We start from the raw sequence: 12,342 nt of genomic DNA on the forward strand, positions 1-12,342 counted from the left end.
AATCGGAGAATTTACTTGTTGACAGAAGTGTACAAATTCATTCGTAAAAATAAAAAATATCCTCTATTTATTTGGAGTTAAATTATTTACAACCCAGATTTGATCAGCGCAATTACCTGCTAGAATTATCCTGTAACATTAAGTCAGTCTTCACGCACGCTTAACGTAATCGTCAACGATCACGTTGACTTCGTAGACCTATGAATGAGAGTTTAAAAAATTAATTCAAGGTGATATACATATACGCATTGCAACACGTTTAACGATACTTTTATAACGCATTTCTGTAATTGCGCGGATATTTTATAGAACGAGACTATGGATCTCGCTTAGGTACTACCGGTAAAAACTGTAAGCTCTTAGAACTCTCCTACTGCTTTCTACGGAAACAAAGTTTTGCCAGTATAATAATTTCTTTGTGTTTCGAAGGAATATCAAGTCTCTGTATTTTGTTCGGGGGGATTATCGAAACTCTAAAGAATTCCAGACAGCTATACGTCGATAACTAGTTGTGTTTCTATGAAATGAAAAGTTTTATGTTAATTGATAAGCATGCCAAATTTGAAAAACATAGAAGTGGATAAATGCATTAGAAACATTTCATAAGCTTTCATTAAACAACTGATTGGAATTCGTTTGTTTCGACTCGGTATAAGGATAACCCTTAGCCTTTTCTTTTTCATGAAAAGACGATACGCTTTCACGCTACGCCGAAGACCAGAATGGGACGATAATAATAGTATTTTGCATTTGATGACACCGGATATTGTGCAAAATGTTGAAACACATGATGTAAATAAGAGTTATACGTATTAAATAGCTTTCAATAATATGTATTTACTAACTGCATAATGTAATAATAAATACGAAATCCTGCGTATATTTGTCGTTATAGCAACAATTAGCTATATCCAATCGCGTTCATCAATAAATTAAATATGTTAGTAAAGAGTTTCATCTATTAATTTAAAAACCTATATATTACACTTAATTCAAATAACACTGGGATTATGAAAAATATAATGGTACTTTTGTGCAATAAAGCCTCGCATATACTTAATTTCAATTTCGTTCTCGTTCCACTGTTCTTTCGCGCGTTTCTAGCTTACACGCTCACGCGTGCCGTTGCAACTCCCCTCGATCCCGAATAATAATATTATTTGTACAACCAAGTGTATTCACTATGAAAGAAATTTACAAATATTTTTGTACAATTTCATGATTCTAATTATATTAGAATTATCTCAGAAGAGTTCTTATTAGATTTCATTCGACAGGCATGTTGTTCAACGTGCGAAACCTGATTCTCGACTTGAGTCGATTTGTTTCAAGGAAACAAATCTACCTCCATTCGATTAAAAATTTACATTACAAAATGTATGCAGCATGACATACCAAATACTCTAGAAATGATCGAAGATTACCTTTCTATCGATCTACAATTTTTTTTTGTTTTACAATTGGATTGCAACCTTCGACATAATTGAAAGAAAGGTAATCTAGGATGATAGAACGATGATAAGAAACTATAGAAAATTTCGATCGATTCTTTAGCTTAGAATTTTCTATAGTTTCGTAAGTGTAAAAGCAACATATAAAAAGATCTCGATCGATAGAATATCATTTGATAAGGGTTGCGAATAGATCACTTTCGAGATTAAATAATTTAAATGGACGGGTCGTAATATCAAGAAGGATACGCGTAGCTCATAGTCATTCCATTGCTGTTTTTATCGTCATTGTTTTCTTGGTGAAAACGGACCGAATTGTATCATAATTCATTTACAGAAAATCGATCGATCACTTTGATTACAAATTCGACTGTAGTACGATTAACAGTAGCTCGCGTGTTACCTACGTGTGTATACGCGCCAAACGCGCACAGATGAAAGATAATGCCGCATTATCGCTGTTGTACAATCCAGTGTCACGGATTTAAACCACCTGGCCTTTTCCGATTCCTCCTATTCCTCTCTAAGAGGAATGATAAATCCAACGGATCTTTCTTGTTGGGCATTTTTTGTAGAAGACCAATTAAAATGTTATTTAATCTCTTTCTTTGCTCTTCTCTCTGCAAACGTGTAACGTTTAAATATTTATATAATTGCAAGGATAGTACCCGAAAAAACTAACACGTTGATCGCCAAGCCAGTTTTGGCTCAAGGTTTCCCAGACTCGAAAAAAATATTTGGTAATTTGATAAATTATGTCAAAATATGTATTTTACTTGATATTTTATGTTACCTGTGTTAGCTGGGTTTTAGGTGATATGGATTACTCGGTAACTCCGATGTTTTTTCAAATTTCGTGCATTCGTAGGGAATCTTAATATAAATATTAAACAATTTTGTTTTCTGCTACTTTTTTGGTTTTTTAGAGTGAAAACACCTATTCTGCAATTACTGTCTATTCTTTCTCCCATACTATTACGAAACTTGCAGTACATATTCAAGGAGGTCATTCTTTTTAATAGTAACATTGCAGCTCTTGGGAAACTTAGCTGTGTCAGTCATAGATAACTGACATGGCGATCAATATATTAAACAAAGCTGTAGAAGTAATTACTTGGGCATATGATGTCGTAGAAGCAGCAATAGGCTGTATTTCGTTTGATCGCCGTCTACCTTTACTCGTAGAAGATTTTTGTTGATCCTTGGTGTGTGTTTTCATATTATCATTTGATTCTGATTTATGATTCGCATCAATATCTTGATTATTTTTCTTTTTGTCTTTATTCATTTTATTTCCGACTTGTATTCCTTCGAGACTATGAGGCTGTAACATTTTACCACAGTTTACCCTATTATTCTTCTGTTCGTTATAAAAATATCATCAATATAATATTACTCACCAAGTAGGTACGATAATGTTTAATGCGTTGTGGGAACGTTTCGAACGCATAAGGTTTTGTGCACACCTGGTGTCTAGCTCTAGCAACCTTCGTGAAAAGTCGAGCAGCACGATCAACGCGGTACTCACACACGTAAGTATGCTCCGGCGTAGAACCCACCGGTCGTCCTTCGTTTCAGAGAAAAAGAAATTAAAAAAACAGGAACACATTACTAAAGCTCCATACCACGAAGCTTGATCTTGATATGTAATATAACATTGATTTGACAAAAATAGAATAAGAGCAATTACCTTTGCAGTACGTATGAGGGTCGAGAACCCAACAACGTTCAGCAACTAGATCGCATGGAACAGCTTCATAAAGTGGTGCACACACCACTTCGTTCTCGTAAAACTTTCTTGTCGGCTCGTGATACGTTTCATGAGGTCGTAAATAGTGATGGCCAAACACAAATCTTTCTCCTCTGTAGTGATAAAAGAAGTTGTATTTCTACGTTGCTAAGATTTTCACGTAAATTTTCAAAATCAGAATTAATGTACATGGAATATGCAACTTACTCGGCGTTTTTCCAAAGTCTTTCAATTCTAAAGATATCCATTTGTTCGTAATCGGGTTTTTGAATAGTTTTGTATGTATGTTTTTCAGGTGTATCTCTTAATACGTAAACTGTATCTCCCTGTCTAAGCTGTAGATCACCACGCATCAATGTAACATAATGCTTCTTTCCTTCTTCTTCGTCATCACCCTCTAATGGTATTTCCAAATCGACTGGTCTCGGTTGACATCTTTCACATAAGTAAGACTCAATACTTGTGTCGGCTTTAACGCAGTCACAATGTTGCCAAACAAGGCAGCGTTCACATTGGATCATCAAACCCTCATCCCTAACAGAATAAAATTTATGTATATTGTTCGATGCTAATCTTGTTAATAAGAATTATATTAAACGTTTACAACCAAGCATACCTGTGCAAACCGCAGATACACCTAATAACATCTTCTTCTCCCGCCGTTGAACCTCGAGGAGGCAAAAATCCTTGAGAAGGAGGACTACCGGTCGCATCAGTTATCGCGTCTACGAAATCCGGTTTACTTCCCAAATACAGTTTCCTCAATCTAGCCGCAGCAATACCAAATTCCGAGGTTCTGCCAAAGAATCGGACATTGTTGTCGAAAAGCCTAATCATATCGTGATCAAAGTGTTCTGCGGTTTTGTAATGACCAGTGCCGATACATTGATCAATCGTGCTTAAGTCTATGGGGTCTAATATTTTCTCGTAATAGTCTGGCAACTTTCTTTTCGAAGGCAATGTCATAAATGGAGTACACAACAACTGTCCATTTTCATCATTTGCAGTTGCTACAATACTGTATAAATCTTTCAACACCTGAAAATCAAAAAATGTCTTTTCGTAACTGGAAATTATTTCTCGTTAAATACGGTACAGATCTCAATCGAATTATTTATATTATCTTATCCACTCACCTTAGCCAATTTCGCAGTTTTATGCACTTCCGGATCGTCTTGTGCTTGTGCTAATCTTCGAGTTCGCACAGTACGAGTATTTGTGTTAGTCAGGGCAGTCCATTGCGAGAAAAATGCATCCGATTGTATTTTAGCATCGCCAGCACCTTTTTCTTTTACAGTACCCGTAACGTTACCGAATTTCGTTTTGCCATTTTGTACTTGTACCTGATTTACCAATGACTTCACCCGCTTGACTTTCTCCAAATTCCTCAACAAGAAACAATGGTGCTGTTGCGCGAAGCACCGTTGTTGATGAGACATCGGTTTCAGTATAGGAGCATTAATCAAATTAGGATCTCCTATTTTACGAGATTTGCAAATGCCTTTAGAGTTTGCGGATTGCACCGCGTTAGATTTTCGCACATTCTTCCTTGGTCTTCCAACTGATCGCCTCTCTGTCGGTTCAATTTGAGAAGGAAGCGAAGCAATACTCTTTGAAACTCTTTGACTCTTTCCACCTAAGAAAACAACGTATGTGAAAACAACTAAAATTATATTCGACGTAAAATGGACACGCATAACAAATGAAATATTTTGGAGATAGTTAGAATTTAAAACTTGTATCACGCACAAAATCTGTAAAATCTGTATTTATGAATCACCCTGTATTTCATTACCTATTACGCCTCTGCAGGCGCTACTGCCACATCTACATACTTGTCCTTCGGATGGATTGAAAAGTGCAAAATTATAATCGTACGTCAACTCTTCCCCTGGCTTGATGTCTCTTGAGGCAAATAACGCCATCCGCGGAAGCCCATGAACGCTCCACTTCTGCATCTCGCAATTTGGTTCACAGGAATGATTTACAAACCTTCCATCGCCTCCCATACGATGTCCATCAATTACTAAACCTCCATCTAGGTGCAAGCAATAATGATGCGTATCGTTGGCATACCTAATACACGACAAAATGAAACAAAGTTATAACTTTGATGTATCATTACATGGAGCACAATTACAGAGACAGTCTGTCATTTACGACATACCTGGTTGCCATTCTCGATTTAAACTCTCTTTCGGATACGACCTCTCCAACGTACTCAAGAATGAAAACACCGGACTTGATAGACTGTTGTGTCCTTACTCCCCAACCTTTATCTTCAGTCATAAATTTTTGCAAGCCTGGTGCCCATTCATGCTTTTGAATTTTCTGATTCTCGCACTTATCCCCACAGGGACAAAGTTGTGGCGAACATTCGCTGAAAACCATACGATTGATGCAATCGTCTCCACAACCGCTTTCTGGTTTACATTCGCATGCTTGCGCTTCGTATAGCGTAGTTGGTTTAACATCGTAATAAACGTTCGTGCGAATTTTCCTACAGATAAACAAAATTTTTTAGGTATAACATTTTCTCAAATAACAATATATAAACTAATACAGTTTATATCAAGAAGCCCTTACTTATAATTCCACGATGGCACTGATTCTCTGCTAGGTAATCTAGACTGCGTATGCAGCCACCATAAATCGTACGGTAACTGAAACGACATTTTTCGTTGCCGTAAAAATTTGCCGCATTGGTACGAAGCAGACAAAAGCGCCATGGACATAGATTCGTTCGTTTCGCAAACAATTTTGCCCCTTGCAGAGGTATTATCAGTACTATTACCACCACTAGTACTACTAGCACCACCGCGCGTTTTCAAATCGCAATCTTTACCACAATCGTGTAAGATTCCTCCCTGCAAATATCGTTTCTTCCATCTGGATTGTTTCTTCCTGGTATGCGTAGAGTTCAAATGCGTTCCAACCTCAGGATCGCTACGGAGAATATCATTACTGGGCGCAGTTTCATTCTCTGTATCATATCCTGCGCTACGTAGACGTTTCATGTTCCTTGGAATGATGTTGCAAGGGCTTGAAGAACCCCGTCGCTTTTTCTGATTGCCATTGAAAGAGCTAGAATGTTCCGTTTTGATGTTTGTGTGACAACTTGCTCGGTCCAGCTTCTTCACATTCTCTTCGTTCAGCTCTGCAACTCGCTGTTGCTGACTGGCAACATATTTCTCGAGAGATTCCTCTAAAGGCGCGTTCTCATCGTACATTCTAGAATCTTGTACCTTCTCAAACTTAACAGGACAAAATTTATTCGAACTTGCACTATCGCTCTCCGATTCAACGAGGTCTTTTCGAACCCTCAATTGCCCAGGACGGGATTCCGAGCGCTCCTCTGAACAAGCTTTACTAGACGATTCTGTTTGTTTCGACGACTCTGAATTTTTACTCGAATTTGTATCTTCCGAGTTTAGATTTGCTGTCGTTTTCGATGCAATTGATTTTTGCGTAACACTATTGTTATTAGAATGCTTAACATGTTCGCATGAGATAGCCTCTTTCATTTCAGTAGTCAGAACGCTTGGTTTACTATCCACCATAGAATCTTCAGTTATTTCCTTAGATGAATTACGACTACCAGCTTCGTCCACGATGTTATCGGGCGCCAAAGTTGTTTTAGACGTCTCGGTTGACGTTTCGCTCGCGCTCAGGGACTTCTTTTTCTTTTTCTTTAAAGTTGGAAAACCAGTCCGATTAATAGCTTTTCGTCTCCTCATTTTCTTTTTCGCTAAGACCAATACAGCAGTGGAATTTAATGGGTTAGGAACGTTCGAACTCATATTAGCTTCTGTTGGCTTGTTTTCGTTCGTCGCTTCGTTTTCGTCATAACTTTCCGACATGTTAAATTCTCCTTCGTCGACTTTTATACACTTTTCCAAGCGAGCATGTTCCGATAAAACTTCATTCTTCTCGACCTTATCCGTTTGATTCTTATCAGTTTTTATTAACTTTTCAGAAATTACCTTCTCGCCTTTGTTACCCTTTTCCGCGGAGTTTTTCAAGTTTTTCGATTCGTTGGAACATTTTTCCGTCTTTTCCGCTTTCCCGTCAGTTTTATCAGTTTTATCAGTTTTATCAGTTTTATCGATTTTCTCGTAAACACCATGACCTTCAGCAGGTAATTTTGTCACAGTTACGCGAAGATCTTTAACGATCTTCTTTTTACGACGCGGCTGTACCTCAGCTTGATTCAATGGCTTTTCTTCCAACGATTCGCCAGAAGCCGCGATCGATTTATCAGAGTTCGCATTTTCAGAGTCTCTATGCCTTTTCTTAGGGGTAACAGGCACAGCATCCTCTTGGCCAGATGAGGAAGAACTTCCTGTACCACCAGTACCGCTAGAACTACTACTACCCTCACCGCTACCATCACCACTATTACCATCGCTACCGCTACTGGCACCACTACCCCCACTGCCTCCGACATCGTTACCACCACCACCATATCTCGTTATCGTAGCCTCGATAGCTTCCTCTATATGACTCTCAGTGGAGTTGGTTTCATTGGCAGTCGCATCGCAACTGGCATTTGAACTTTGAGAACTATGAGGGCTAGATACATGATAATGCCTCTTCTTCAAAGGCAATCTTTGTTCGTTCGGATTCGAATTTGCATTCGCGTTTGTACTACTTTTAGAATCTGTTCCCGACAGTATCTTTTCTTTCTTCGAACGCCTCTTTAATTTCTGATCGTCGCTCGCGGTGACATCACCTTTCCTTTTCTTCGTTAACTTCTTTACGCGAAAAATCTGTGGCAATTCGGAATACCCAGTATTCGTGTTGCTTCTTCCCAGGCTACACGATTTCGAAAATTCTTCGATCAGCTTTTCCAACTCTTGAATGATACACGGGTCAATGCGTATTGGATTCTTAGGCGGCAACAGCAATCGTCGCCTGTGCTTATGGTGATGGTGTTTGTGACAATGATTGTGTATGGGTTGTGTAGCTTTATCGCACTTGTTGGTCACGTTCTCAACTTTTTCCGCTTTTAATACCTGACCAACTGGCAAGGATATCAATGTCTGTACGCCAACACCGTTCGTTTCGAAAGCGGTGGATGTCTTTTTGCTATTCTTATTTTCCTTTAACACGCGTCGCGTTACCGGCGCGACGACTTTCTTCGGAGATGTTTGTCTTTTATTCGCGGGAGCAGAATTATTTCTGTTCTCCTTTAAACCCCTCTTACTCGAATTTACCGTTCTCCTATCGCTGGTTATTTGCTCGCAAGATGATTGTTTCTGTCGTCGTAATGAAGCTGTCGTTTTGTTCCCTATACCCGGCTTATCTTTTCTCATTTTCCTACAGGTTCTACCGTCGCACTGAACCATTTCCTTAGCATACTTACTCGACGTAACAGTTCTACTTAGGCACTTGACACGCGCCGGGGAATTTCCATTATTTCTTCTCCCGGACATTTTCCCCTGCGAGAATTGTTTTGAAGCGGCACAGCCGCGCTTCTTTTGACAAACAGGCTGTTTGGCCTTCAATTTCTTCGCAACTTCGTTTTCCTCTTCTTTATCCTCTCGAGAGGCAACAGTGCTTCTATGCTGCAGTGTCTTTGCCTTCCCTCTTTTATTCGGCTCCTCTTTCGTAACCTTTTGCTGTTGTGACGACGATACTGCTTCCTTCTTTTCGTTTTTCTCGTTCTTTTCGCTCCTCTCGTTTTTCTCGACCCTGTCGCTCCTTTCGTTCTTTTCAACTTTTTCTGCTTTATCGATCTTATCTATCTTCTCCGCGACTTCTGGTTTCAGTCTCGGCCTTCCTGGACCGCGTGGTTGTGCCGACGCCGCTTTCGCTGGTCTACCAGGCTTTCGTTTTGGTGGATATAAAACACGATCCACGTTTACTACTGGTTTCGAGACTACTGTTTGTACTGGCGACTGTGTCGGAGCTGGTGGACTTACCGGACTAATAGCCAAATGTAACGGACTATTGTCAACCGACTGGATTCCCGAATCTGGTGATACGTTTGATACGCAAGGATATTCCGAATCGTTCATTTTTTTCCCCAATTTGCTTCGTCTTTTTCGAGGTTCTGACAGCAAAGCCGTCTTCTCGACAAACTGTTGCAGTAATGTCGAACTATATACAGGTACAGGGTTCTGGTCGCCATTTTCACTCGTGTCTGAATCGGCTCCGAGTGACATCCGTTCAATAGCTTTCGATACTAATCGACCACTTTCTGAATCTTCAAATCCATCAAATGGAGCGTCCTCATGCTCTTGATCCGGTAAAATGGCTGCCAAATCTTCTTGATTAATTTCCTGAAGTGGTTGATGCTGCTGCTGCTGTTGTTGCTGTTGCTGCTGCTGCTGTTGTTGTTGTTGAAGCTGAGATTGTTGGGACTGTTGTTGTTGTTGCGTATGCTGCGGAAGTAAACGACCTTCCGACGAGTCTGAATCGTCGCTGCTGCACTCAGACGACTAAACACGACAGAAATTAACACATGATTAACAAAATCTATCTACACTAAATGGAAACCTGATCGTATTGATATTTTTCATCGCACAGTTTTTATAGTTCAATAATTCATGTTTCTAAGTAGACATAGCAAATTACCTTCGCCTCACAATTCGTCTTTATCTTTTTCGATACGTTTTTCCTATTCTTCTCGCATTTTACTTTTTCCATATCTTCTTTCTTCGGTCCTTTCATACTGATTTTTAATTTAAGCGCTCCCTATAACAAAATTATGAACTTTAGAGATTTAATGTTAAGTTTTCAAATAAATTACAAGACATAATTAAACAACAACGTCACTGTATATGTAGCAGATGTACATCAGATCGTAATATACGTACCGACTCAAAATTCGTCTCTTGAATAGAGAATGTTTGCTCACTATGCTCGGACGTGCAATCCGAATTCGAACCTGTATCCTCTTCTTCCTCGCCGCTACTTTCGTCGTCCGAGTCCGAATTCGAATCCGAATAAGAACAACTACCTTCCGTACCACCAGAACTTTCGTCGTCAGAATCAGAATCTTCTTCAGAATCGACCGAATCTGTTCCTATGCATAAACATTTAATGCAATGTACTGTATATTTATACAGAAAGGCATGAACTATCAACTAGGATAACAAATCCATAAACAATAATACTGTTACCATTCAGTTCGGTTGTTGGATCCCAGCTGCCTCCCCCCTTTATGGCATCCATATCAACGGTCGAAGGGAGTTCTCTTTCTTGCTCCCCATCGTTTTCTTCCCAATTCCAATTCTGTAGTTCTAGTTCGGAAGGGTGGTGAATAACAGCACTCCATCCTGAATCACCAGACATTTTTCGGCTTATCTAACATCCAATAGGATAGAGTAGAATACCATTCCTTATAATTTTGTTTATTTGTCAGGTTCTTTTGCAACTATGCAAAGCATATCTCCTTTAACATGCTCGATGTTTATAAACTGAGAGCCACAATGTCATTTCCATATTTAATCTCCAATCCTCAGTCAGGTTTCTTCGCTGTATGACAGTTGCATACAATTACACTTTACACATAATGGTACAGCTGCAAAAATACATAAAAAACACACTTCATCTTTCTAAAACCATATAGCTTTATAATAGTACTAAAGCAACTTATCAATCATTGCTGATTAAGGAAATTAGAACAAAGTGGGAAACACTTTCACATAAAACTGAAAAGAAAGCAGTAGGTCATCTTTCACTTAACCCACCCTTCTTCCAAATTGACCGACTGTTCTCTTCCGCACAAATCAATGCAACCAATCCGAGAAATAAAAAATTCGTGTCAAAGTCATAGTCTCCATAACTTAAGGTTACCCAATATTACTGTGGATTCACCGTTTTACGTATCTCAGACATCTACTCTCGAAGCGCGGGAGAACGCTTACCTATAACCTCGCACGAGTAACGAGCATCAACGCGGAAATCAAGATTATCAAAGGAGTATGTGTACCTTTCTCTCGGTATAACTGTTAGCCCAAGAATCGTTACCGATCAAAGACAACGTCATCGAAGAAACGTTGTTGGTCGATGCGCGCGTATTTCAGCCACGAGCGCGTCACTTTCCCGTACGCACAGTAATAGCCACCAGTAACGACGGCAAACAAGTAAACAATACCGTGAATGGGATCAAAAAAGACAGAAATTTATCCGAAAGCTATCACACTGTTTACATCGTCGATGAAGCAGGCAGAGATCTTAAGAGTAACATAGAATGGAGTGGGAGAATGTGCTAGAGCGAGAGCCGAGAATTAGAAAGAGAACGCGAAAAGGGAGGAAGGGAGGAAACGAGCAGAAACGAGCAGAAACGAGACAGAGAGACGGAGAAAAAGGGAGGGAGAAAAGAGAGCGAGAGCGTATGACGGTGAACCGGGAGAGAACGAGGGACGAAAGGGGGAGAGACGTTCCGGATCGTAGAAATCGAAAAAATAAAAGGCGAAGCACGTTATCGTCGAAGAGAGCGCCTAAAGCGGTAAAGAGTGATGAGCCAAGGAGCAGGCTAATGCGCGTTTAGTGACAGACACGATACCCTGAGATCTTGTTACTCCGCATCCCACGTTTAACGTAACTAAGATCCACGCGATTCTGGATCGACGGTCAACCGACGATATTTCCGATGTTGCTTTGAACGGACAGCTGTTTCTGTTTCTCGGTCGATGCGCCAGGTGCGTCGGCGACAGGGTCCGTGGAAACTCCCGTGTATTCAAGTAGAACTCAAATTGCGCCATCTGTCGTTGAAGCCAACTGTTACGCTTCGATGTAGCGGCATATACGAAATTTTTCCCTCTATACATTACTGTACGAGGATAAGTAATAAAACAGAATGTAACGTCTGTCAAATTAATGAGAGTCGAATTTCAGAAAGAAGGCTTGTATCCATCACTAAAAAAAGGTATAAATATCATTAAACCTAGTATACAGACGCGTTTTTAAATTTTAAACACACCTATACTTTCCTCTTATCCTTAATATTTGAATTTCAAGATAGAAACTGGAATCTAAGCACGCCTGCAACCATCCGAGTTGAACAGGTTGGTTTTCCATGCGCTCGCATAGTTTGCAGTTGTTTTCTATCGATCGATAGATCGATAACAATCTAATCTTATTCGGTCCTGATCGACAACGGGGCATCGATAATCGCGATCAGAGTGGTCA

At 39.7% G+C, this 12,342-nt stretch overlaps 1 protein-coding gene across 5 annotated transcripts; it reads right to left on the reverse strand.

The window, feature by feature from the left end:
* Nucleotides 1–40: 40 nt before the first annotated feature.
* On the reverse strand, nt 41–11,905 carry Ash1 (histone-lysine N-methyltransferase ash1). 5 transcript variants are annotated; one of them, XR_013002721.1, is made up of 15 exons: nt 11,717–11,905; nt 10,329–10,729; nt 10,023–10,231; nt 9,781–9,900; nt 5,788–9,644; nt 5,369–5,701; nt 4,997–5,277; nt 4,338–4,837; nt 3,818–4,239; nt 3,409–3,735; nt 3,142–3,314; nt 2,852–3,018; nt 2,566–2,775; nt 1,859–2,071; nt 41–198 (listed from the first exon to the last, which is right to left on the reverse strand). XR_013002721.1 is itself a non-coding variant. In XM_076386062.1 (14 exons), the coding sequence occupies exons 2-14, from the start codon at nt 10,498–10,500 to the stop codon at nt 1,928–1,930; spliced, it is 6,909 nt and encodes a 2,302-aa protein (XP_076242177.1). In that variant the 5' UTR covers nt 10,501–10,729; nt 11,717–11,905; the 3' UTR covers nt 41–1,927. The 5 variants fall into 5 exon arrangements, 4 of the variants coding, with proteins under 4 accessions (XP_076242177.1, XP_076242173.1, XP_076242175.1 ...); XM_076386062.1 differs by having other exon boundaries at nt 41–2,071; nt 10,023–10,225; XM_076386058.1 differs by having other exon boundaries at nt 41–2,071.
* Between the last annotated feature and the right edge of the window lie 437 nt (nt 11,906–12,342).

Source organism: Calliopsis andreniformis, chromosome 9 (genome assembly GCF_051401765.1).
Source record: "Calliopsis andreniformis isolate RMS-2024a chromosome 9, iyCalAndr_principal, whole genome shotgun sequence".
Taxonomy (NCBI): domain Eukaryota; kingdom Metazoa; phylum Arthropoda; class Insecta; order Hymenoptera; family Andrenidae; genus Calliopsis; species Calliopsis andreniformis.